The 25,781-nt window shown below is 34.9% G+C and overlaps 1 protein-coding gene across 4 annotated transcripts in view; it reads right to left on the reverse strand.

Moving 5' to 3' along the window:
- PIBF1 (progesterone immunomodulatory binding factor 1) overlaps positions 1–25,781 on the reverse strand; it is a 112,593-nt gene that overhangs the window by 41,609 nt on the left and 45,203 nt on the right. For all 4 annotated transcript variants that reach the window (XM_036392688.1, XM_036392772.1, XM_036392520.1 and 1 more), the window contains 3 exons: positions 7,583–7,748; positions 4,152–4,302; positions 69–159 (listed from right to left, as the gene is read on the reverse strand). In XM_036392688.1, coding sequence (XP_036248581.1) covers positions 69–159; positions 4,152–4,302; positions 7,583–7,748 — 408 coding nt within the window. The remainder of the gene's footprint in view (positions 1–68; positions 160–4,151; positions 4,303–7,582; positions 7,749–25,781) is intronic.

Raw genomic sequence — 25,781 nt, forward strand, 5'->3', positions numbered from 1 at the left:
ACATAATGCACATAATCTTCATTTAGTTTATCTCGAACAACTGAATTCATGAGGTACTCTTTTTTTACCTTTGCTTTAGTCGTCTTTTGGCTGTTGTAGGAACATTAGCACCATATCCATATGAGAAGAGAACCCTTTCAGCTTCAACTTCATCTTCCACTGCAAAAAAATGCAGAAAGGTGCTGTTGAAGAACAGTGCCAGAACTTATAAACTTCTAAGCAATTCTGTTTACAACTCAACATGCAAAAACATTTTTCTAGAAGCTAAATTTTCAGTGGGTGTAACCTTCTGGGCTTGAGTGGAACCGTTTTTTTCACCATTAACATCAAATTCAGTGCCACACTTTAATTACTTACAACACTTCTCATTTTTATGATTAACGTAAGACTTATGGAATACAAAAGTAAAGGAAAATAGTTCAGTTATCTTGAATATTCATACTGCTGGTATGGTCACAAAATACATACTACTTGCATAAGTTTACTTCAGCAGTAGAAAGTTAGGCTGCTTAAGTTTTTAACCTAAATAATTAATTTTCAGTGCATACATGAGAAGGTAGAGGAAGACAAAATTTGAAGTGTTTAAGGTGACAGGACATAACAAAGTCCATGGGACCAGAAGGGACACATCTGATGTTGCAAAGGGAGCTGATGTCACAGCGAAGCTGCTCACTATGGTTTTTGAAAGGCTGTGGTGATCAGAAATTTCAGCACACTTGATGAAAACAAATGCCATCCATTTCTTCAGAGAAGGGCAAAAGAGAGATTCTTAAGTACATGCAAAATAAAAAAAATTAAAAAAATCTCTGCTTCCATAGGTGATTGATTTCTGAAAACACATTTCTAAGGGTTTTAAACAGATTATAATTGCTTTGAAAGGAAATCCCAATAGCAGCAAGATTAAAATGTCTATGTTCATATTTCAAGTTCTGGAATTCAGGTTTCCACTCTCCTGTAAGATGAAGTGGGCCAGGGAAAGAAAAAAGAAAAGAAAAAGAGTAAGTGTATGTGTGAAATAGAAAGAAGCAGAGAGAGTGGGACAGAGAGGAGGTGTAAAGGGGGACAATGAGAAAAATGGGAGCGGCAGGGGTGTGAGAGAAGGAGGGAGAACAATAAACACCAGCCCAGGCACCACACAAAAGCTCTGATGAATCAAATAGTTGGGCACAGGAGAAACAAATGTAGGAAATTATGTGAGTCCTATCTGACTCATCTTTCTTAATGCTCAAGTGCCTCAAAATCAGAAATACCTCAATTTCTCAACAACTTGCAAAATGCTGTAACTTCTTTTCTCGCTTGTCTAATACCCTTGTAATGCTATTTTAAACAAGGATTCTTAAAACACATTTAGGAAGAGAAAAGCCTCTAGAAGAGCACCTGTGGTAAGTCACATATCTAGTACATTAAAAACAATATAGAAATTTCAGTAAGTATGACAGACAGTGTTTACTAATTTGGCACTACAAAGACACCAGCACTTCAGAGCTGTCTTAAATATGACAGAGATTTCTTAGGTGCTGTAAACACCTCTGGTTCAGAAAAACATAAAGAATAATTTATCCTGCCTTTGTTAATACCCTTCTTTTTGGTTACATACTCAGTGTCAAATGTCTCAGGAAAACGTCAGTAAGATCCTGTCCTGTAAATTCAGATCTGTCTCTAGTGCCCGGTGAATGTCACATCAGGAAGACAAACACAAAAGAAATTGGAAATGTAGTAGGTATCAAAATAATATTCTGTATCAGTGTGTGCTTCTCTTCTCTTACAACATTCCAGACTCTTCACCTGACTTTGTGGTGTAAATTTACATTTTATAAGCTAGGGGACACTTCTTAATGACAGTTTCTTATGCTACTCAGCAAGGATGTGCCACTGTGAGGATATAGATGGGTTCAGTCTTTTTCTTAGAAAGATACTAAGCAATGGAAACAAGAAAAAGCAAACAACTAGTCTGCAACAAAAATACCCTAGCATGAAGATTGTACCCTGGAAAGGAAGAATAGACAAATGCCAAGGAAATTTACTACTGCTATTCATCTGGAAACCTCTTAGGCACTGTAAGAAGTGGCTATATAAATTGTTGATAGCTTCCTGAATAAGCTGTTTCATGTAATTTCAATATTAATAAAGTGAGGCAAAATGATCAGGGAGTAACAGTAAAAATTCAGTGATCTCTTCCACATGCATATTTTCCAAAGGGAAAAAAAAGTGCATATATATATATATATATATATATATATATATATATATAATATGACAAAAGCCATCTCACATGTGTAAATAAATACACAGTTCATTAAAAAGTCCAGAGAACCCAACCCTCACTGACATCCCCAAATAGTGTAAAACAGCAGAGGCTTCATGACTCAGGATGAAGTAAAAAGCATTATATGCTATTTAAATATAAAGAGGTGACCACAGGAATGAAGAATAATCCTTATTATCACTAAAGTCTGTAGAAAACTCTAATTGTCTTCCACACAATACTTCAGTCTAAATTATGTTCCAAGAAAGATGGACTGAAGTATTTCCATAAAACACTTGATTTGAAAAATAGTTATACTTCCTTTCAGTTATTTTTCTACCTTTACCTATTGATGAATATCAGGGCATAATTTGAGACAGAGGAGGAAGTATATCTATCTTCTCCTTCAAAGTGTTTATTTAAAAAATTACTTTTTTTTCTTCTGTTTTCCCTAATATACTAGACTTAACTAGTATTAGTCTTAACTTCCTACATCAAATACACTGAAATAGCAAGTTCAGTATTAAAGAGAAAGTATATTGAAATAATATTAAGCTATAACTCCTTTTTTTCTCCAAGGAAATCAGAAAATAAAGTCACTATATTTTAAAATAACAGTTCATTTGGAAACTTTCCTTTCTTTAGCATTCTGCAGCATAGAATGTAAGTTGTAATTTAAATAGATATTTAAGAAGAAGTTAAGAATGATCTGGCAAAAAACTTAACTGCTGTCCCAAGATGCATAAGAAAACGTAAACCAATGTAAACAAAAACCAGTGTTCTGAACTCTACTTTCTCCTTGAAGAAAATGAAGGTAAGGTCCAAAAATTCTGTGTTAATACATAAATACTCCTTAGGCAGGTATATATATATATATATACACACACACACACACTTCAAAAAATGTATTACTGACTAAAACAGAAGCGTGTATACAGCAAACATGCTTATGGTCAGACTGGAACTTTTGGGTACTCAGGCCATTCTAAGTACAGGCTGCAGTGCACAAAATGAATAAAGCATGGGCAGTCTGGTCACTAACACTACTACATCTTGATAATGCACACTTTACCAGACACTACTGTTTATATATAAAGCTTATGCAATAATCTTCTATACTTTATAAATTGTGACTATTTTTTGAAGGAGGAAGAAGGAGAAAAGGAGAAGATGACAGCTGAATTAGTCTGAAATTTTAGAATATCCTACTCTGTCTACACACTGGCTAAAAGATTTCAAGATTAGAGTCAGAGTTTCAAATTAGAAATTAATTGCTTTGTGGATTGATTTAGGCTAAGAACCAAAAAGAGATTTTACACAAATTTTGCTGTGTTTGGGAAAATTTTAATTTTTGCAAATGAGAGACAAAAATTTTCAAGAGTAATCAGGTAAGAATTTAATCCATGGTTTAGTACTTGGAACAGACTGAGCTGCCACAAGCAACTACTTAATGTCTAATTGTTATTAATTCAACAGAAGGAAGAGGTTTTTTCCTCCTTCCAATTAGTTAAAAAATTCACATTAATCACTGTAATGAAATATAAAACCTGTATTTGCCTGTCAACAAAGAGGGCTCTCTGACATTTAAAATATACTAAAATAATGGACAAATGCTAAAGAATGTATCTAACTATAATGGATAATTAGAATAAGGAAAAGAGAAATGACTGAATATTGAGCTGATTTTCAATAAGCACAAACTTAAACATATGGATGTTTGATACATATTTACAGGTACACTTAGAAACCTGCCATTAATATTTTCTATCAAAATAATTACTGCATTTTACTTGTCAGGCATAACAAAGAAGAATGACAGGCACTGCAATTCTTTCCAAGTCATGAGAAAAATGATATTGTAATGCCAGAAACACCTACAGATAAAACAACTTGTAACAGAACTTACTTTCTGCTGTCTGCAGTATTATCTCATCAAGCTCTTTTTCAAGTTTTTCGTAAGTATCTAGTCTCGCTTGAAACTCAGAATTCTGTGTTTGAAGTTCAATAATGCGGGTTTCACTAGAAGACTGAAGACTGTAAAACTCCTTTGTAAGCACCTGTGAGAATGAATAATGGAAAGATCAGGGATTCAGCATTACAGTGATTTTTGAAAGAGGCAAAATACATGTAAAATGTGTACTGGTATGATAGTAAATATTTGATGTAAGTTTTGCACAGCAAAGATTTAAGTAATTTAAAAAGCAGTTATTCTTTCAATAATATTATCCTGCAAAGATTAAACTCTCAGATCTCAGGCCTATCTGCTGAGGCTTTATTAATTCTAAGAAGCTGTCTGAAAAAGCTACAAGAATTTTAAAGGAAACTTAGGAAAAGCCAGGTAACATCTAAAAAAATTTACACACAGCAGTCAAAATAGCATAAATGCAATAATTTTTGTTGCTTTAATTGGATTCTGATTTCAGTCATCAATTTATGAAGATTCCTTTGCAGAATACAAATTCAAAACTTTGCCATTAAAGCCATACCAGTCTTATCACTTACTTATTAATAAAAGGTAATATGCTATCAACATTCAAGACTTATGTAAATACTTAATCCAGTAAGCTTAAACAAAAGACTCTCATATTCAAAATTAAAAGCTATGAAGGCCTGTATAATAATTTAAGTTTAATAAAGTGCTTGAACATAGGAAAAAACATGGACCAAATAAACACACCGAACTGGAATAAGAAAGTCCTTGATATGTAAAGTAGCAATCTACATACTTTGCAGAAAAAATCCCACCAAAACAGGTAAAGTAATAACCAAGTGGTACTGCTGTGAAATTTCATACTAACTTCCAAGTAAAAATCACAAACATTCAGAATGACAAGTGAATATAGGTTTGCAGGTACAGAAATATATGCACAGTGTGCAGAGCAGTAATACCAGAGTCACTGTCGAAACCACGAAAGAATTCACAGTGCTTAGAGACACAAGCCACTTGAATATGAAAAGTTCAGTCCAGTGTCACAGAAGAAATAAATGTGTATGTTAAAACTGGGCAACATAAAAACCATCTGTTTCCTAGGTTAGCAAGAGAAACTACTCTATGCCCTAAATAAAAGCAAGAGTTCAGTCCAGAAAGCTGTAGTTGAGCCACAAGATACCAGTGTCTACGCTATTAATAAAGACTAATGTCCTGTAATGGTAAGGAAAAAACCTTAGTACATTAATGCTATATATAAGAGAGAAAATTAAAAATACCCAAGAATTCAGTCAAAAGGAACAAAAAATAAAAGCTTCAGACATCAAATATTTAAATTCTGCAAGAATATTTCTTAATGAAAGAGCACTTAAGTGCATATTTCTAAATGAAAGAATTTAAAAGTGTCTCTCTAAAGAGAAAAACAAGTGCCAAAAGCGTCAGTAGAATTGAATGCCAAATATTTGAGTTATTGTCAGATCAAAAAATTTCCACAAAGAAAATGAAAATATAACTCAAATTGAACTACATTCTCCAAGTTTAGACATGTCTGTGCAATTAAGAATTTATTTAGCAACCTCTAAGTTTAGCAAAACTGGCACTCCCAGTGCTTGTGACCACAACTAACCCCATCAGCCAGGATCTGAATGTCCCAATACGGACAAAACAAGAAATTACCGTCTATCTGAAGCTCTCTAATTCTGTTGCCACTCTATAGTTCCTTTTCATAAACAACTTAGCCAGGTTTAGCACTAGAAATGTGGGGATCTGAAGATTGGCATCCTTTCCCCAAAAAACAAAGGCTGCCATACAAATAATTTTCTTCTGTCCTTTCCAGTTTGTATCCTGACATTTGTTTGAAACATACACTACCAATCTCATTTAATCTCATAAATAGGACTCTGTGATATTTTTTGGGACTAAATTTGGACAGGTGAAGAAATGTGGTTTTAAAGTAATTGTTCTCTGTGGAATACTCACATTTCCAAGATTAAAATAAGTGAACAGTATGTTTTAAAGATGATAAATTCTAGAGAATTGTAGAGATGAAGAGGCCCAAGTGGTTAAAGCCCACATAAACAGGTGCATTGGCTGCAGGTGCCCAGGCTGTGTCCCTCAGCCAAAGGTGCTGCACCTCAAGGAAACTGTATTTAATAAAGCACAAAAATGGTGCATGGCAGTGAGGAGTGAGGGGAAAAAAGTAAGAGAGCGCCATGTTGCTGACACTGAGGTGACATGAGGAGGGGAGGAGGTGCTCCAGCTGCCACAGCATGGAGCTCTGCAGCCCATGGTGGAGCAGGTTGCTTGCCTGCAGACCATGAAAGACCATACCAAAGCAGATGGCCACACTGCAGCCCATAGAAGACCCCATACTGGAGCAGGTGGACATCCCCAGAAGGCACTGCAACCTGCGGAGAGCCCAGATAGGAGGAAGAGTTTCTCCTGAAGGAAGCTGCAGGACATAGAGGATCCACAGGAGCAGGATAAAAAAGTGTAAGGAAGAAACTCCTCCTGAGAGGAGCTGTTATGGACTGACTTGAGCCCCTATTTCCCATCCCTCCCTGCACTGCACTGGAAGGGGGAGGTACAAGAGTCAGAAATGAGGGAGGGAAATAAAAATAAAAGAGAACAGGGTGGGCAAAGATGTTTTACTTTTTGTCTTTGTTTCTCACCATCCAACCTGTGTGAATGGGTAATAAGTGAAATTAGTTTTCCCCAGGTCAAGTGTGTTTTGCCCATGATGATAATTGGCAAGTGATGTCCCTATCTTTATATCAACCCATGCTCTTTATAAGCTTATTCACCCCACTTCCATCCTCTTCAGGAGGAGGAAAGAGTGACTGGGTGGGTGTCTGGCATCCCACCAAGGTAACCCATCATGCTAGGACTAGCAAGGTTAGGTCTTTTCAATGTTGTATACACCATGCTCACCTTGACTTTTTTAGCTGTGAAAAATTTATTCCAGAAATTGTATATCAATAAAAAAATATTATTTTATTACATAACAATTCTATTACAGATCCTAGTTGCAAATAATGACACTGAATTCACCATACTTTTTTTTGGTGAAACTGTCTTCTCTCCCTACAATTCTTACACAGACTGACATAAGCAGCTCTGTGATACAAGCAGATAAATAAACCCCACATGAATGAGGTTCTGTCTTTAATATCTTTCCATGAGAGATTGTTTTGCTTTTTCCTCTCCCTGTGATCTTGTGTTCCATTAAACTGATCAAACATAGTAAGCTTTGTCATTTGACTCTGCTTCTGTGTCATTTGACCACTATTTGGTGGAGATACTAATTCAGCCATGCCATGTTGTTACTTTTTCTCCAAGTTTTTCCACTTTACATTCAAATTGAAAACAACTATGTAATAACCTGTAAAGTGTCTCTTTATATAACATACCTCCAACTTTCTCTGGTATTTCTCACATTCCATTTGGCACTGTGAAAGATTCTTAGCTGTTTCTTGTTGCATGAGTTGAACATGTTCAGTTTCAAAGGACTTTAACTTACTTTGGTGAAGAAGTTCAGCAACTTTGCTTTCTGTGCCAAGCTGCATTTGTCTATACCTAAAAGAAAAATTAAAAAAAAAAGCTTTGAAAATTCAAAAATAAGCAAAGTTGGAATATATCCTAGTTCTGTTCACCACAAATATAAATTTCAAAAACTAATACAGTATTTTGTAGACCTTAATAAGTATTAGTATGTAACTACTGTAACCTGTATTTGACACAGCATTAGGAAAATTCATTATTATAATGGCAATACAACACAGTAGGTGGAAAACTCTGTCAATGGCTTTTCTAAATACGTTGTTAATGCAGAATCAAATGACAATGACTTTACAGCATATCTTATTTTCCTTATTCTTAAGGAGTTAGATCAATGTGAATCTACTTGGTAGACAAATGCATGCACTGAAGTGTTTTCATTGGAGAGACACTAATGAAATTTTGTCCTCCCTCTTTACCACCATGTGTTACATGTGATAGGGAGAAGTGGCATTAGACATCAGTGATATCAGTGGTGCACCCTTTGAGACATATGGGTATCAGCTACACTGCTTTTTCCATACCCAAAGATATAAAGAAAAGTCAGAACACAATGGTGTAATTATTTCCACAGTCACTCAGAATCAGAGATCCTTCTCAAAAAACAGAAATGAAGTATAATTTTTAGAAAATAACTATAAGGTATTTAAAAGGAAAAATAGTATTCCACTTAGAAGCAGACTTCATCTATTTTTCTTCATTCATTCTACTTAACAGGCAATCTCAAAAATAAGATTTCTCAAAAGTTGCTGATAGAATACTATAACATTAGATAGATGAAAATATAGGTGATGTGAACAACAGGAGAAAATCTAATGAATCTTTGCATTAAATAACATATGAAATTCAAAAGAGATATATGCAAAGTAAATCACAGGTTTTAAAAAAGCTCCTTACCATATACATAAAATGATGAACACCTAGCTGACTGTTTTCATTCATAAGTGAGATCTTGGGATTTATTGTACTTGAAAAAACCATTAAAACTTTGGTTCAGTTTTAAATAATGGTAAAAACAAACATTTTGGAAACTGCTGTGGAAGAAATAAATAATACAGAACTCACTGTGTAGCTTGGCAATTCCATGTTGTTGCCTGCATTACTGAATGCTGACAACCATTCTAGCACTTCACCTCACAAGGAACAGAAGTGTCAAAGCATCAGAGAAGGGTAGGAAGGGTTACCTCTGACATGCAGCAACATCACACACCACACAATTGCACTGTGTGGAATAAAGCACCTAAGCAAGCTAGGACCCTACAGCTTGGAAAAGAGATGGTATAAGGAAAAGGAAGGAATAAGGGGCTTGTCACATCAGGAGAATGGAGATAGGAATCAACTGTACTTTCCAACAGATGAATGAGAAGTCATCTAATGATGCAGAATGAGAACAAATATAAATTGCTTGTCATGCATGAAAGCTGTGGAATTCCTTACCATAAGATGCTGTGGATGCTCAAAAATAACACTTATTTGAGAGAATACTGAACAACTTGCAGCAGAGAAGTCCTTTGAGAACCATTAAATGCAAGATGGTACTTCTCACCCTGAAGCCACTTCCCAACAAATTGCAGGATTGCCAGATAAACCTTTACTCTAACCCAGCATGGCTGTTGTGTTAGCTGTCATCTGTCAAATAACAGTTGCAACACAATTCCACCCTATTTAGCACCTAACCTTTAGGTGGGATGGAGAGTGTTTAACAAAACCAAGGGGATTACTTCAAATATTTTCCCTGAGGATTTCAGATGTAGGAATGTTTCTAAGGCACAGAGGGAACAATTTTCACTGGAATTAATTTGAACAGAACAAACAGGTGCCACTATGATGTCCCTGATAATCGCTCTGTAGACAGCCATCTATGTATAAATAGTCCAATGCATGAATAAGATTGTTTCCTCACTGCATGAGCAGAGCTTGGAAGTTCTGCATACTGAGCTCATCTAAAGTTTTTCTTTTAAAAACAATTTTTTTTTTTAATAGCATGACATTTGTTCTCAAACAGAGTTACGGCACTCTAGCTGCTAAATGCCAGTTACCTATCGAGTACTTCAGTCATTTTTGCTTAGGGATGCTTTTCCAGTGCTGATACTTTCATCACTGTTTTCTAACTACATTTTCCTGTTTCCATTTTACCACACAAAAAAATTTCAGCACTCTAGAATTCTCCACACTTTGCACACAAGTGGCTGCAGACATGACACTAAATCTGTCCCAGTGTACACATTGTTTATAATCCTGGGAAGAATGCTTTGGTCCAAAATAGTTAAGTCTTAATGAAGATACATGTAATTCAGCCAACAATGCAATGAAACACACAAATTTAATTTAATTATTAGTTAAATTTATTGACTTCCAACAACAAATTCACACCTTCAACACAAAACAAACAGCAATGCCTTCCTGTACACAGCCTCAGACCTTCAACCACTGAGCTTCAATGACCTGTACTGTACTGAGCTGGCACACTGGAAATACGCATGAACAGAGGCAATCCATACTGCTCTGGATTAGTACTTGCTGGAGAAGTCTGTAGTTCTCTGATGATTCAATCAACTGAGTGCTTTCAGAGCATGCTTCTCTACCCAATTATGAGCAGTAACTTCAGAAAGAAGTTTTATCCTTTGTTTTGGAAATTTGAAGTAGCTTACATGAGCATGATCTTACCAGTTTTGCACTGACAAGGTTATGATGGGTCAGTTTTCCTTTAACCTTACTACACTGTTGATCTCACCAGTAACTCCTTCACCACAGCACCATTCAGAGTTTCTTTGTCATATCTGCTTTTACTTGGCCAGATAATATCTCTGCTTTCTTGGCTACTATTTCAGCCCAAGTGTGTGTGCATGTGTGTACAGAGTCATGTAACACAATGTGCTGAAATACATTCCTTTATCTGCCTAGATGGTCTCTGAGGGAAAACAGAAAAAAAAAAAAAAACCAAACCAAAACCACCCTATGCTTTAATACTACTATTATGGAAAAAAACAAACAGTGGAATGCGGGTCTGCAGGATTTTTCTCCATCAAGAAATTTTAGCAAACTTGATATAATGAAAGAGTAGAGTTTTTAGTCTCACAGAAGAATGAGGGCTGGGAATCAAAGAGAAATAACAGATTGAGCCAATGAAAAAAATTTCACATGTAAGAATCATCTAGAATGAGTTCTTCATTCCTTTATGTCTCTCTGACATTAGGTTGACCAGTCGATGCCTGAAGCTTGCTAATGCAGTGATATAATGTTTATAAAAAAAATTATTACTAGAGTAAAGGAGAAGAGGGAATACTCAGAGAGGGACTTGAAGTCTCTTTTGTTAGGTTTGAAAGATTTTTTAATCAGATAAGCTTGTTTTTCAAGTAGTGGATAATGATATAATAATATGTCAAAATATGCATACCAGAGAGCAAACAGAAAGATTTAATGGTAAAATCATGTAGTTCGGATACTGAAGAAAATATGGCAACCAAGTCTTTTTGAATGGAGGAACTATAAACTGCCCACCTACAGAACCTGAGATGTACAGCGGTACTCCTTAAAAAGGTAATTGAACAATTGTACATTAGAAGACAATAAATTTGTAAAATTACTCTTTTAAGAAATGACAAATCCTAGTACTAAACTTGTTGATAAGAAAGAATGCCAAGCAAGTAAATAAAAATAATGCATCTTACAAAGAAAGTCCTACCAAAATGATATAACATGAAAATCTAATTTTACAATTTTATAATTTTGTAAACCAGATTATACCAACCTAAAGCTTTGTGGGATATATTTCAGAATTATTTTCAAGTTTAAAAATGGAAAAAAACTCCTGTATGTTGTGAAATCACCCTGAGTCCACAGTTGGGTCAGTTCCAGATCTAAGATCTTTAAGGCAATTAGAATATACTCTCATATTTGTACAAATGTCTGTGCTTTGGTTCAGTGCCAAATTTGCAAAGAAACTTAAAGACATTTCCTCCCTAACCTGTCCTCTTGCAAACCTCCTACTTCCAGCCCCAACATGCCCCCTCGTGCTCCTCACCTTCTCCTTCTCTGTCCCAGCACCAGCCCAGATATCTCTTGAATTCCAATCCTATTTTCATTCTTTATTCCCAGGACATCTGTTTTTTTTCTTTTCTATGTTCATAGCCTCTTCAGCCTCCATTCCTATCTTATAGCCCTACTCTCTGCATTCTGGATTTCTCTCTACTCCTCTATCACTCTTGTAGTTTGGCATCCTTTCACAAATCCTACCCATTAATGCATTAATTGGCATCCTTCCTCAAATCCTACCCATCCATACCTCTTGCAATTTGAGGTTCAAATCCCAGTTTAACTTTCTCACCTTCTGCAACTGAGTCTGCCTGTTCAGGCCTCCTCACTTCCAAAGTGCCCCAACCTAAGTATAAAAGTACACAAATTAATTTTCCTTACTCTCCTTTGTGCTAACTGGAGTCACAGAAGGAATAACAGTGGTCTAGAAAGACCTCAATTAAATTCAGTGTGTCACAGACTGCACAAATCCTGTCCATACATGCAGCAAACTGCCAGACCCCAGTTCAAACAAGGCTACACAAAGGATCTTGATTCCACTGGCTCTCTTTTTGATCCTTGGTACTAAAAACTGGTTGCGTTATTTCTGAACAATCAAAAATTTCCCGTGATTTCTGTTCACATGCTACTCACTAAATAATTAAAAATCTAAGAACTCAGATCTTTAGTTTTCAAATGCTTTCATTGTTCAGCTTTTGCAGCACTCAGATTAAGTCTGATTAGTCATGTATCTGGCTGATTTCACAAAATGAAAGTCTGTTTCAATATTTACTGGAAAATGGGTAAGAAATCTGTCATTCATTTAAAAATACATATTTTATGAAGTTTTTATACCAACTTTATAGGCATTTTCAGTTTTTTGTAGTATTTATTACTTCATTCATGTCTATGAAATACATTAAACTATTTCTAAGCTGGTCTAAAATAACAATGCACTTTGTAACAACAAATTTAAATACTTCTAATAACACCAAAAGCTCTGAGTATAATGATTAAACACAAGATGAAACATGTCATTTACAAACTGTTTAAGCAATGAAAAATTTGTTGAAATAATTTTCACTTAAAATTTGTTTTTCCCAAACAACATGCTGAGATTTTTTTTCAGTACAATATTCCTGGTTCAGGTAGTAATTAAAAAAAAAATAAATCCAGAAACATATAGCTTAGACACTAAAGGGTAAACTTGATTTAACATTCAAGTTCTTACCAGATGTTACATTTGCTTCGTATCAAGTAATTAAGCATACAGTACTTTTGCATGTGGTTCAGTAAAATCTGAGAGAGAAAGCTTAGAAGCTTTGTTTAAAGCTGCTTGCTTCAAAGCAGATTTTTGTGTTTTGCAGCATTCTAAGCATTTATTTTGTATTGGCCTCTGATCCTCATTCTGTCAAAAAAAACTTCCCCATTCTACTTTGCAGTTTATAGGAAATGCTAGTTTCAAACATCCACACTCAGCAAGATACACAGTTGGTTTCCACTCCTTGTAGCTTTGGGACACCTAAACCCAAAATCACTTATGCAATAAATAGGAGTTCTTCAAAATGTAGGACCCTTTGTACCCTAAGTAGACTAATGCCCAGTGTACACTACACTACAAGAATGAAAGCCTTAAATGTATCTGCTGAATGATGCTGACTGACAGGGACAGAAATCCATCTTTGTTTCTCTGTCTCTGGACTATGCAACTGTGCTTTCTTTTATTTGACTCTCACTCTGTGAAATGTAAGATTCTCCCCTGCACAAAGACACAGCTTCAAGACTACTGGGCAGAGACCACTTCTGCCAAGCCTGTGCTTGGGAGTCATGCCCCAGTCATGAGAATTTCCTAATAATATTAAACTTCACCAGGGAGTTTCCTCTCAATCCTGGAGCTCTGATGGGCATCAAATATAGCCTTTCACTTACTAAAAGTGAATTCTTTATTTTGGGCAACTGTAAAAAACTGAAGAGCAGCTCCTGTCATGCCTTTCTTACAAAAAATGAAGCAGGGTGCAATTGCTACTCTGCAATAACACAGTGCTGCCTCTGTATACTTAGTCTGCTCACTTAGACTGTAGGTTTTTTGGTTTAAATAAGCAGCATATTAATTGACTCTTCTGTTATTTGAGATGAAATAAATTGAATAAAATGCAAAAGATGCAATGAAATAAATGCAAAAGATATTCAAATAACCTAACTGAACTTTACCAGTATACATTCATTTATTAAGGATGACAGCATTGTTAACAAAAAGAAAGGGCTTGAAGAAAAGAGTGAGCATATAATAAAGGATGTGATATAATTTCACTGTTTCCTCCTCAAAACTTGTTTTGTTAGATACATAAATAGGAGAACAGTCACCTCAGGAATTTTTAGGAGTCTAATGGTAGTTGCTTTTCTCTTTGCCTATACAAATTAGTCAAGATTCATAACCTTGTGTTCTCATTTATGTTTTTAGTGCTTAAAAATATAGAAGCATGAAACACATGGCTGGTCTGAGAATACCTACCAGATCAGGTATTTCAGGAGATGTAGGCACAGCAATACCTAATTTGGGAATCCAAAAATGGAAATTACCACCTCACAAAATCCCTTGAATGAAGCTTCAAAATAGCCCAAAGAAAGATTAAAGATCCATCTTTTTCAAACAGGAAGGCTATGAAATGAGTTCTCTGAAGCCTAGTGAAGAGATACCAGAGGAAAGAGTTTCATAAATGTATCCTAAGTTCAGGACAACAATTCAAAAGGGAAACATAGCCAAGCTAAAGGGTGCAGGCATCAGCACCTCAAGCCAAAGTAAGTCAGAAGAAGCTGAAGAGTTCTATTGTTTCTGGCACAGCCTCAATACACTGCACAAAATTATCTTTTGCATCTGTGTGCACTAGCACATAAAATGGCAGAAGTTGTGGATCTTGGAAGAATGAGAAACATGCTGAACTGAGGTGGACCATACATCTGGATGAGCAGCAGAACAAGCATGATTAAATTTCCCATTGCCTAATCAACATCTTTGCTCAAACAAATAAAAACTTCATTTAAAAAAACCATCACTTTGAAGTGACAGATTGAAAAGGATCCCTGCAATGCAATATGACTTTGTCTATGGTACATATTTTAATCCAAGAGAAAGAACCCAAAGTACATTTATTAAAATCTCATTAAATCTTTAGTCATATTTTCTATGTATACTTTTCTCTATTTGATTTATCATGGCATCCCAAACCATTTAATTTATTAAACCATTATTTTCATTTTCATTTCTTGGTTTACTTCATTCCTTGCAAAAAAAAATGCCATGCTAATAAAAGCTGAATTTTGTACTAAATCAACAAAAAGTCAAGGAATAGTACAGAGACTTATCCCCCAGTAATGTATATTGATTAATGGGAAAATAATTACTTGAAATTGTAACTGTGAGCGGTTTTGATATGAGAAATATAAAACAGATCTGAATGAAGAAAAGGCCAGCAAGTTTCTTGATATTTAACATTAAGAAATGAAAGCATCAACTTTTAATATTTCTCTACACTAAGTTCCAAGTTTGTAGCATACATTTGGAATTGCCTGACTTGATAATTTTTTTGTGCTATTCATAATAATTTTTTCAAGATACTGTACAATTTTGATAATGATTCCACAATTTACCTCCTTAAACCAAGTATTAGCTTTTCCAAAGATTCTACTATTTTACTATTATAGTACTTGTGATTCTGGAAAATAATTGCAATTAATTGCTATTGTAGCAGATAAAACAGACTTGAACAGATCTGATATTGGAAGCTACAGAAATTTTTCATTACATTATGATTACTGCACTACAAACATTACAAACATTGTTTTTTGGTGCTCAAGAAAATTAAGAGATTGGAGTCAACAGTTACAGAAAGACTCTGAATCTGTTGTCTGAATTGTTTTTTCCTCTTGGATAAAACGTACAAAAATTTGTCTCTTTAAATTCTTCCCTCCCACTAGCCAGAGAGGTTATATTTAATCAAATATACAGTTAAATCAATATAAATGCTTTCTCGTATTTCTTGTGATTCCACATGGAGTGGTTATTACTTGCTAGTCTAAATAGAATTAATTATTTCTGGAGGTATATGCTCCTGTTCCTCTGATTAAATAGAAAATTCATTAAGATACTTTATGTGTATATATGTACTTAACAAAAGATAATTACTGTATGATTTTTAATTCAAATAATGCAAAGAGGGAAAAAGTCAATGTCAAATGATTGACAGAACAGCAGTAACATAAATGACAAGAGCAGCAACTAAATGTCCCTCTCCTTTTAAGAAATAAAATCTAAAGGGCATTGCAACTACCAACTACAAGAAGAAGAAAAAATGTTTGGAATGCCATATACCTCCTTAAAACAGTCAGAAATAAACATACAAATATTTAAGTTCTTAATTCTGTAAATGTAACTTTTATGAAGTCAATAATATAAAAACTAAAATTCTGTTTTACTCAGTGATAAAAAAAATGGATGATCAGCAAGGAAAAAATTAGAAAAGGAAGCATTATCACTGCAGCTTCCTGGAAAAGGATAGGGTGAGAAATGAGAAGGTAGGGACAAATCTTTTGAGGTGGGGCTAACTGGAGACCACCAGACAGAGCTGGTAACTGCTGTGCCACCAGAGAGACTGCTTCCTCCCCCTCCGTTTTCCCTACTGAGAGCTGAGCAGAATAGGTGAGAAGGTTAGGGTACAAACTGCCATAATTTAGCAAAGGATTGGTATGTCCTTTATATCACACACAACAGGTTTGATTTCCTGATAAGCAGAGTTCAAGGTACAGGCATACCTTGTTATCTTTCAAGGACATGTTCCTAAAAGTGCTACAGTTAGCAATGAGGGACAGCAAACTACCTTTTCCCCTGATAATTTACGTAATGGATGGTCTTGGTGCTTGCAATCATTTATAAGAGGTCAGCATATTGCTGTGCAATATTCCATTTATTCTTCAGTGAAATTACTCCTTAAAAATAAGATCTCAATAATACAAATACAAACCAATTATTAAATAATTGAGATTGGATGGGATTTCAGGGGGTATCTAGTCCAACATCCTGTTCAGAACCAGGTCATCCATGAAATCAGACCAGGTTTTTCAAAGCTTTAGCTTCTGGGGTCTTGAAAACTCAAGGATGGAGACTGCTCACAGTAATGCTGTGAGTGAAAAAGATTTTCTTTAGACCAAGTCAGAATCTTCTGTTTTAACTGACAGTCTCTCATACCTCTTCCATGCCCTGCTGTGAAGGGCCTGGCTCCATCTTCCCAGTGACCTGTCCAGAGGCACTGGGGATACTGCTGTCAGGAACCTCAGAGATCAGGCTGAACACATCCCCCAGCCCCTCTCCTGGGGCAAGTGCTCCAGCCCTGACCATTCTGGTGGCTCTCCTCTACAGTCACTCCAGTTTATCACTACTTTGCTTGCATTGGATATCCTGAAACTGGACTTTTCTTGATGTCTTGACTATTGTCCTGATAATACAGCCCAGGATTTTGTAAGAGTATACTGTTGGCTAATACTGAGCTTGCTGTTTACAAAAAAACATTTGTTCCCTTCAAAGACAAGAAGGATGAACCCACACAAGATAATCTGCATTTTCTTATAGGCAAATAAATGCTACATAAAAACTATTAATATATTAAAATTCACATACCAAAGACTGCTATAAATGTATTTCCAGCAGTTGTTTTAAACTAAGTATGATACTAGAAAAATACATGGCTTTCCATCTGTTTTACAGAACTTAAAGGAGCTTCCATTAAGCTGCCTGCAGGCCATCAGGCATGCTTCAGTGCAACTGGGCAGCTCAGGGGAGCTTTTGTTAGAAAAGCAAAGGATGGAAAGACACAGTAATGGCAACAGCAGAGATGGGCATCAAAGGACACTAAAATGACTGACAGACAAGCAGTGAGTAGGGGAGCACAACTGGATCTGTCTTCTTTCAAATCTGAGATATGTAAAATGTCCTTTCCCAAGCAGTCACAGTAATTGGAACCACATTACCATTAACAGGAAAACAAAGAAAACAGTGTGAAGACCTCTCTTCATAAGCATGACTTAAAAACAAAAAAAGTTCATCAACTGCATTTCAGCTCTAGAGACAACTATCAAATAATAAAGTGTTACTGGCTGGTTTATTACAAGTCCTAAAGTGTAGATATTTTTGTGCGTCATTATCCAGAAATGAAACATATATTGGTTCTAAAAATTATTTTCCTGAACTGTACAAATCTTTCAAATCAAACAGTCTTTGTAGGAACAGTAAACAGACAGACAATGGTATCAATAGCACAAGAGAATATGGAAGACATTTTTACAGCCCAAAACAAAAGGAACGAGCTACACTCACCATATCCATGCTTATAAGAGCATGAATCCTGAACAGATACATCACCAAACTGCTTATGACACTAATAAAACAATCTCATTTCTTTTCATCTGTAAACATGAAAAAGGTCAAGTGAATCTAAGCTTTCTATAAAGCAGGCTATCCTAATAAATTCTTCAGTTATCAAATTATCCTATATTACCTGCTGAGGCATGTGAGAAATGAAAATACTTAAAAAATGCAGTAACTATTGTGAAAAATAATCAGTTAACTCCAAGCTGTCTCCATTCTTGAGCATATTTGCTTTCAAAACATACTTTTCTGTATTTTATCTGTCATCTGACAATTTTAACAAAATTTTTATAGAAAGACCTAACTTTGCCTTTACAACTTAAGTTATTAATTTGAGAAGAGCAGTACTGTGAAAAGCAGTAGAAAATAAAGAAAACAAAATCTAGGACTGAACAGAAGAAGAGGAAGTCAGGATTCATGAACTATTGGGATACTACAGGCTTTGCAATACAAGTTTCATGCATACATTCTAAGAAGAGTCTTAGATGTGCTAGAACCACTTTTCTCCTAAGGCACAAAAGCAAAAAGCACTGAAATTAATTTATTTTAGTGTATATCATTCTCATTCATAATCAAATTTTCTGTTTCTCTGCTTCCTCTGATTATGCCCAGTTCTCCTCCTTCTTCCTACATGTCTTTGTCCTATTTTTTCTATTTTCCTCCCATTTGCTCTGTTCTCTCTCACCATTTCAACAATTCCTTCTTTAGCTGAACTATCACACTCCCTGCAATAACCACAGCTAAGAAGTATAATTTTCCTTTTTCTTGTAGAGGACTTGAAAACAAATGTTTGTTCTTTTGGTTCTTTTCCCCTAATGGGACTTGTGGACAAAGACACTCCTGATTTCCAAGTATACCCTGTCCCAGCTGAGTAGCATATCAAAGTCAGCATCTTTTTATTGCGGAAGAAAGAGAAAACTCCTACTACTCTGTGTGTCCAGTGCTTTTAACATTTCATCCCTGTCATTATCCATTCTTTCTAGGAGCTCTAGAATGTGGCTCATCTATCATCCCACTAAGAAAGCAACTGCAGATGCAATTCTTGTACTCACTGAAGAGCAAATGGTAAGTTTCTTCTGACATCTCATATTGTTAACATAATTCCTTCGATAAAGGAACCCATTCACTGAACAGTATGTTAAAATATGGCTTTAACCCTTTGTATTCTTAGGGTTTACAAGACTTCCACTGAATGGGGACCTAAATACTATAGAAAAAGTTAATTTCCTTTTAAAATTGGAAGAATGAACTGTTGAACTTCAGTCTGGCCATGCTATTTACCAGTTCTGTGTGAATATTTAGGTCATGACTGAAAAACAGTCTAGTTACCACTGCACTTCAGCTAACCTTATTTTGTGTGATCTGCAATACTTTGTTTATTACAAGAGTGTTTCAGTAGGCGAAGGTGTTTAATATTTTTCCGAAGTAATTTAAACTGTATTCCACTCTGAGCTCCATTCTTAGCATTCCATTCTTCTGCTGTTAAAGTCTGAACCAGGCTAGAACCAGACTTAAGGCTTAATCTGAAACTCCTTAATAGGGTAATACCTCAATTTGCCTTAATTCAAAATGGAGTCATCTGTCAGAAAACAAGAAAATCTGCACACTGTCAGCTGTTCTTGGAGATGCAGTGTTTTTATGTACATGACACTAGAGCATGCTTGTCTTAGCAATACTAATGGGATACACAGTCTAATACTTTCACTACTGTTATCTAAGTGGGCTTGAGTTTGGCCCATATTTTCACTTCTTTCTAATCTCAGAATTCCTGGTAATCATAAACAGACATTCAAAGGCAAGCAATAAACAGCGTACACTGCAAATGTGCCTATAGAAATCATACTTTAAAGAACAGTTACAGGTAAATTGCTTCAGGACATCCAGACTGTTAGTTACTCCATATGTATTCCCCACAAAAACACCATGAGTATGGGTTAGGAATCTTCAATAAAACCTGCAGAATTACCATCCTGAAAGCAACATAAAGCATAAGGGTTTCAGGAGTTAAAGCTTGTGATTTGAAGGGCAAATCTCAGGGGTGAACTTGTGCTGGGAACCATCACAGTGACACAGGCTCTACTACATTATGATTACAAGTATTAGAGCTTTTTCATCCAGTGAAGAAGCTCTTGAGGCATTGAGGCTCCCTAGGATCACTCTGGCACATGCTAAAAAGTATTTAAACATTTGAAGTCTATTAATATCAAATGAAAGCACGTGCAGAACTTCCCTGCTGAAGGATACATGGAAAAAAATTCTTCTTGCTGCCTGATAGAATTAAAGGGCCAAACACTTCAAAGTGCAATATGTAATGAAGCAGTAGCCACATTACCTCAAAAAATGTCAGGGACCTAATGTGTCAGACACATTGTAAAAGACGTCCTCATATCAGATATCCAGTGACTATGCTGAGTAGGTAAACTGATAATTCAGCAGTACTCCTGAGAGGGAGAACACTACTAAGAAAATTATTAGCTATATTTCCATTTGCTGAATCTCCATTGTTACAGGATGTTGGGGATTTACTGTACAGATGATTCTGGTTGGCAAAAGCAACATAGGAAAAACATTCTGCAGCTTTCCCAGCTAGAAATTTAAAAAACCTTCTCAAATTCATCTCTGATTTGCTAGAATTTGAAGAGAAAGAACTACATTTACTTCCTGTTGATGTATAATCTTGTGTTATCTCCAAGTTACTTGAAAATAGGTCTTAAATCATGACTTTTCACTTCAGTTATTTTTCAGCTGGGAACAAACCATCCTACTGATGGTAGGTACTGATTTACTCAACACTCCTATCACATGATGCATTTGATCAGTTTTTCCTAAGTGAGGAGAACTCATTTTGCCTATTTTTAGCAAATGATATGAAAATCGTGTCAGCCCATCATTATTCATATAATGATTCTGAACTTTCAGGCAAGAGGACAGAATACATTTTCTTCTTCTTAAGTTCCAGGGATATGGAAGTGTAAACTATCCTCCAGAGTGAAGCTTAAGCCTTACATCAGCAGATTACTGGAATTAAGTCCTTAGATGAGGTAAAAGGTCTCTGTCATGGGAATGAAGTTTTTAGGAAGTTAAGATCAAAAACACTTTTACTCAAAATAGGACCTCCACCCAAGCTTCCTGTTTTTGTCAAGGAGTTCACAGACTCTTTCAGATGAGAGTTTTTCTGGAATTTTTAATACTAGCTTTTCTTGTCAATGTTTTGGTCCTTTTTAAAGCAGAGTAAACAAAAAACATTATGGTCAAATTTGAGAATTACCATCAGGGAGAAAGTGGAGGTGACACCTTGGAGAAGTGAAGATAAAGCAGAAATCACAGTATAGTTCTGGACCTTGTGCTCTATTCTCTGCTTCATGTTGAAAAAGACTAAGTATGATAATGTAGGACTGTGGATTGTAGGTGACATGCATGAATATTGATAAAGATGGGAAATTGTCATTAGACTTGAGTGTATGAATGTTCAGATGAGGAGACAATACCTAAGGGATACTAAAAAGATGTTACTTCTAGATGAATAGTGCTAAGATTTGAAATGCAATTGGCCACAGCAGGTTTTCTAACAGATGTCTGGGCTTTCAACAATGAAGGGCATTTTCCAAGGCTCCACTCAATACGTAAGGTAAGGAGAACAGTAAGTTAGTCTTCACTTAGTTTTGTGATCAAGTCAATAAAGGTGTCTGTGCAGACTAGTACAAAGCTAGATCAGATTAATGCAAAAATATAATAAACTGGATACATAGACTTAGGTATAGCCAAAAGGGACCAGAGAGATTAGCTTGTTTGAGCAACACAATGTAAATTACTTTTTTGAATTCTTGTTTGAATTCAAATATATTGGTAGGAGTAAAGAGTATCTGCTTTGAGAGACAGTATTTTAGATACATGTCAAATTCTAACCAGGGATTATTCTGATGTGACCTGTGGCTTCAACTGTTTAAACAATTTTCTTTGAACTTTCAAGGGATATTCTCCCTTTCACAATAATAAAAAAGTATCAAGCTAATTCAATTCTGCCTGTAACACCAACACTGGGAAGACCCAAAATATTTAGCATTTTATCTCATTTTAAAATTGCTTCTTCGAAATGGAAGAAAATGTTCTTTATGAATCTCTGTTCCCTAGCCACAGAATGTAACACAGGTCAACAGAACTTGCCTGTTTATATAAAATATAATCTCTTTCTGAAAGCAAATGAAGTATTGGTTATTAGCCACTTACCATGACATACATCATTATAAATTAATGAAAGAATAAAACTTTTTACAACTGCAGCTATCCTTTTTTTTTTTGTCAGTGACAGGAAGCACCTCTTCTGAATTTCCTTGCTGGACTGTAAAGAATTACTTGTAGGTTTGTGAAGTTAATGACTTTGACAGAATTCAGAAGTTATTACTTCTATGCCACCTTACGGGTTTTAAAAAATTCAGAACAATTATTTTTCTTATTTAGGCAAAGTCATATGCATTTTTAGCATTGTAGGAAGCAAAAGTGTTACCACACAAGTGCAATAATGTGTGTCAGGACTTTTAGTCCATTAAATGCTACACCGTTGTATCTGTGTCATTACCACTCTGTGTTTCTAGAATTGTGGCATCATTATATAGAATGCTATATAATTTGGTACTTCTGTTTTATTGATACTTTCCTGTTACTTTCCACATTTCCATTTACTCTGTTATCTTATATTCTTTCTAAACATGACAATCAATCTCTCATGTGAATTATTCTCTGTAGCACATGGAATGAATTTAAAGACTCTGGCTGATCATGTGAACATTAAAATAGGACAAATATGTTGCTTTGGCACAGTGAAGTCAGATACAGGCCACAAAAGTTTAGATTATGCACAGGCAACTCCCCTCTTCACCATTCCTTGGTATGCTATCGTTTACACACACTCTACAGCATAAAATACAAATAATAATAAAAAATCCTGCAAATAGATTTACTCAAAATGAGAAACACAATAATTAGGCACATGTGAAATTATTAAAGGCAGAAAAGAAAACTATTTTGTTCATTCAGATATTGCAGATTTACTGAATTAGAACATAATCCTTGACAGTTTGTACAACCAACATCTACACTGCAAGTACCTTTAACTCAAGTTTAGTTTAAGGCACCTTAAATGGATTTTTTTAAACTTTGGCCTAAGATAACTACTGTGTGAGTGTTTTCCTAAAACACTACATTTCTCAGCTGTAACAGCATCTGTCATTCTTGGCATGGAAGCAAGCTCTTGTATGAATGTGAGCAATCTTTTTTTTGCTTCTTTAGAAATGCAGGGTATGTTCAACAACTGTACTATGGATCTATAGAATCTAAAGCATGTGTTTTAAGTAATTCAATGCATCTCTCAGATCATGATCAAATACAGCATGCAATACAATTAATAAAATAAACAGCAGACTGAAGTACTTGTACTCTTACAAAGACATAAAATAGGACCATAAAATTTGTGGATAGAAAAGTAATCAAAAAATATACTAGAAGGAGAATTATAACTTGCATATTCACTTATTTTTTTGTATTTAAGAAAGCATAGTCTATTGCTACTGCAAGTACTTTGGTCAGATTTTATACTTTAAATTGCAATAACAAAAGCAACAATAGTTTTTTGGTATTATTCTGCGATGAATTTCCATTTCTCCAGCTCTAGTGGCATTTACAGTTCTTATTTTGCATTTCTCACTGACTTCAAATTAGTTTATGCAGCTTCAAAAAAAAAAAAAGAAATGCACAGCTTGGGACTGTTCAAAAGAATACTAAACAGCAAAATAAAGTTAAAAAAAGAAAAAAAGGAAGAAGACAGACCATTTGACATTGAAGGGTCTCAAGAAGAGAAAAGAAACCTTTATATTAAAATATGTTTCTTTCACGCTTTGTGTTCGAGAGTTTTGCTACGGAGTTTCAAGAGCAAAACTTTCTATGTTTGCCAAATATACTGTGTTTAAAAGTATCTTTTTTACAAATATTGTTATTTCTGTAAGTATTATTATTTCTCAAGATATTATCATTATTAGTATGCAATTTCTGAAATTGTAATTTGAACAAAAATTGAAAAAGAAGAGGTCTTGAGCACAATTCATTTGGTAGGGAGAGAACTTACATTTTTCTGAAGACCTAGAAAACTATTAATATCCATCAATGTTGTACTGGAAAAGCTATTTTTCTTTCATTGGAAACAATAACATTTCAGTAATCTTTTTATTTCCTTATTTTAGGAGATTCTCCTTCATTATATTCCCTCCACAAAATGATACACAAACTTATTTTTAATTTTGGAAAATACGTTTCTATTTTTCTAACAAAACCAGTTTAGAATTTTTTTTCTGTTTTTAAATGGTTCATTTACTATTTTAGCATTAAAATGGGAGTAACAGAAAATTGCTACTTTCTAACCATCTTTAAGATCACTGAATTGATATGAAATATGCACACATGCAAGATCAACAAAGAATCTCTTTTCAGTGATCACACATTTACATATATAAAGTTATCTGTCTGTCATTTTGTAGGAATATACTTGTACATGAGTAAATGCTCTGAGAGTTTGCATTATGAATCATGCATTACAGTTTGTACTGCTGGCATCTTGGCATCAATTTGAATATACAAGGATTTATTTTGCAGGCTGGAAACTGGAGTAGGAAGGCCAATACAAGTAAGTATAAAAGCTGCTTGAATTGCAAACATGATAGAATGATAACAAGTACTAATATGATGAGAGAATTTCAGTATTTAAGTGATGCTTAAGCATGTCTATTCACTTCACACATGAGCTACAACACATAAATAAAATCCTAAAGCACAGCAGGCAAGTGAAAGCTAAGGACATTACTTGAACTGCAACATAATTTATACTATTCTCTTCCTTAAATCCAGAGTGGAGTAAAAAGGCATTCTTACAGATCAAACATTTTCTGTTTAAGAGGACAAAAAAAGATAGTCCATATGACTAGTAATTAGCAAAACAAGTGTGCCTAAAATCTATGTATTTCTAAAAGACAAAAAAAAGAATATCACTTAACATTCCATAACATTTTAATCTGGTATCTGCTAAATAAAGTGTACAGATAAGTTAAAACAAGAAGAAAGTAAAAAAATTACAGAGAAATCAGTGTAATTTGTTATATGATTTTTCATAACTAATACAGGGAAAAAAATTGCCGTGACAGATTTGTATGGTTAAACTGTTAAATGATAAGAACAAAGAAACAACTTGCAACTATTTTCACTTTTCACAAATGTTATTGTCCCCTCACAACTCAGCCATGCAAGTTCAAATGGATTAGCATGATACACCAGAGCTAAAATTACAACTTTTGAAACCTACTTCCTTTCCTTTTTCAGCAATTCCATTTTTTTATCCTATTGACACAACATGGAACAGCTAAAGATCTGAAATGTAGATTAAAAACATATTTGAAGAATGATAATAATTCAGACATTTGCAGCAATGTAGATTAAAAACATATTTGAAGAATGATAATAATTCAGACATTTGCAGCTTCTTTGTAAGTGTACTCAGCACAGGTTCATTTAGGTGAGTTGTATCTCATGTTAAGTATTTACAGCAAAAATGACCGCACATCTTCTAGTGATGTGCT

Source organism: Molothrus ater, chromosome 2 (assembly GCF_012460135.2).
Source record: "Molothrus ater isolate BHLD 08-10-18 breed brown headed cowbird chromosome 2, BPBGC_Mater_1.1, whole genome shotgun sequence".
NCBI lineage: Eukaryota > Metazoa > Chordata > Aves > Passeriformes > Icteridae > Molothrus > Molothrus ater.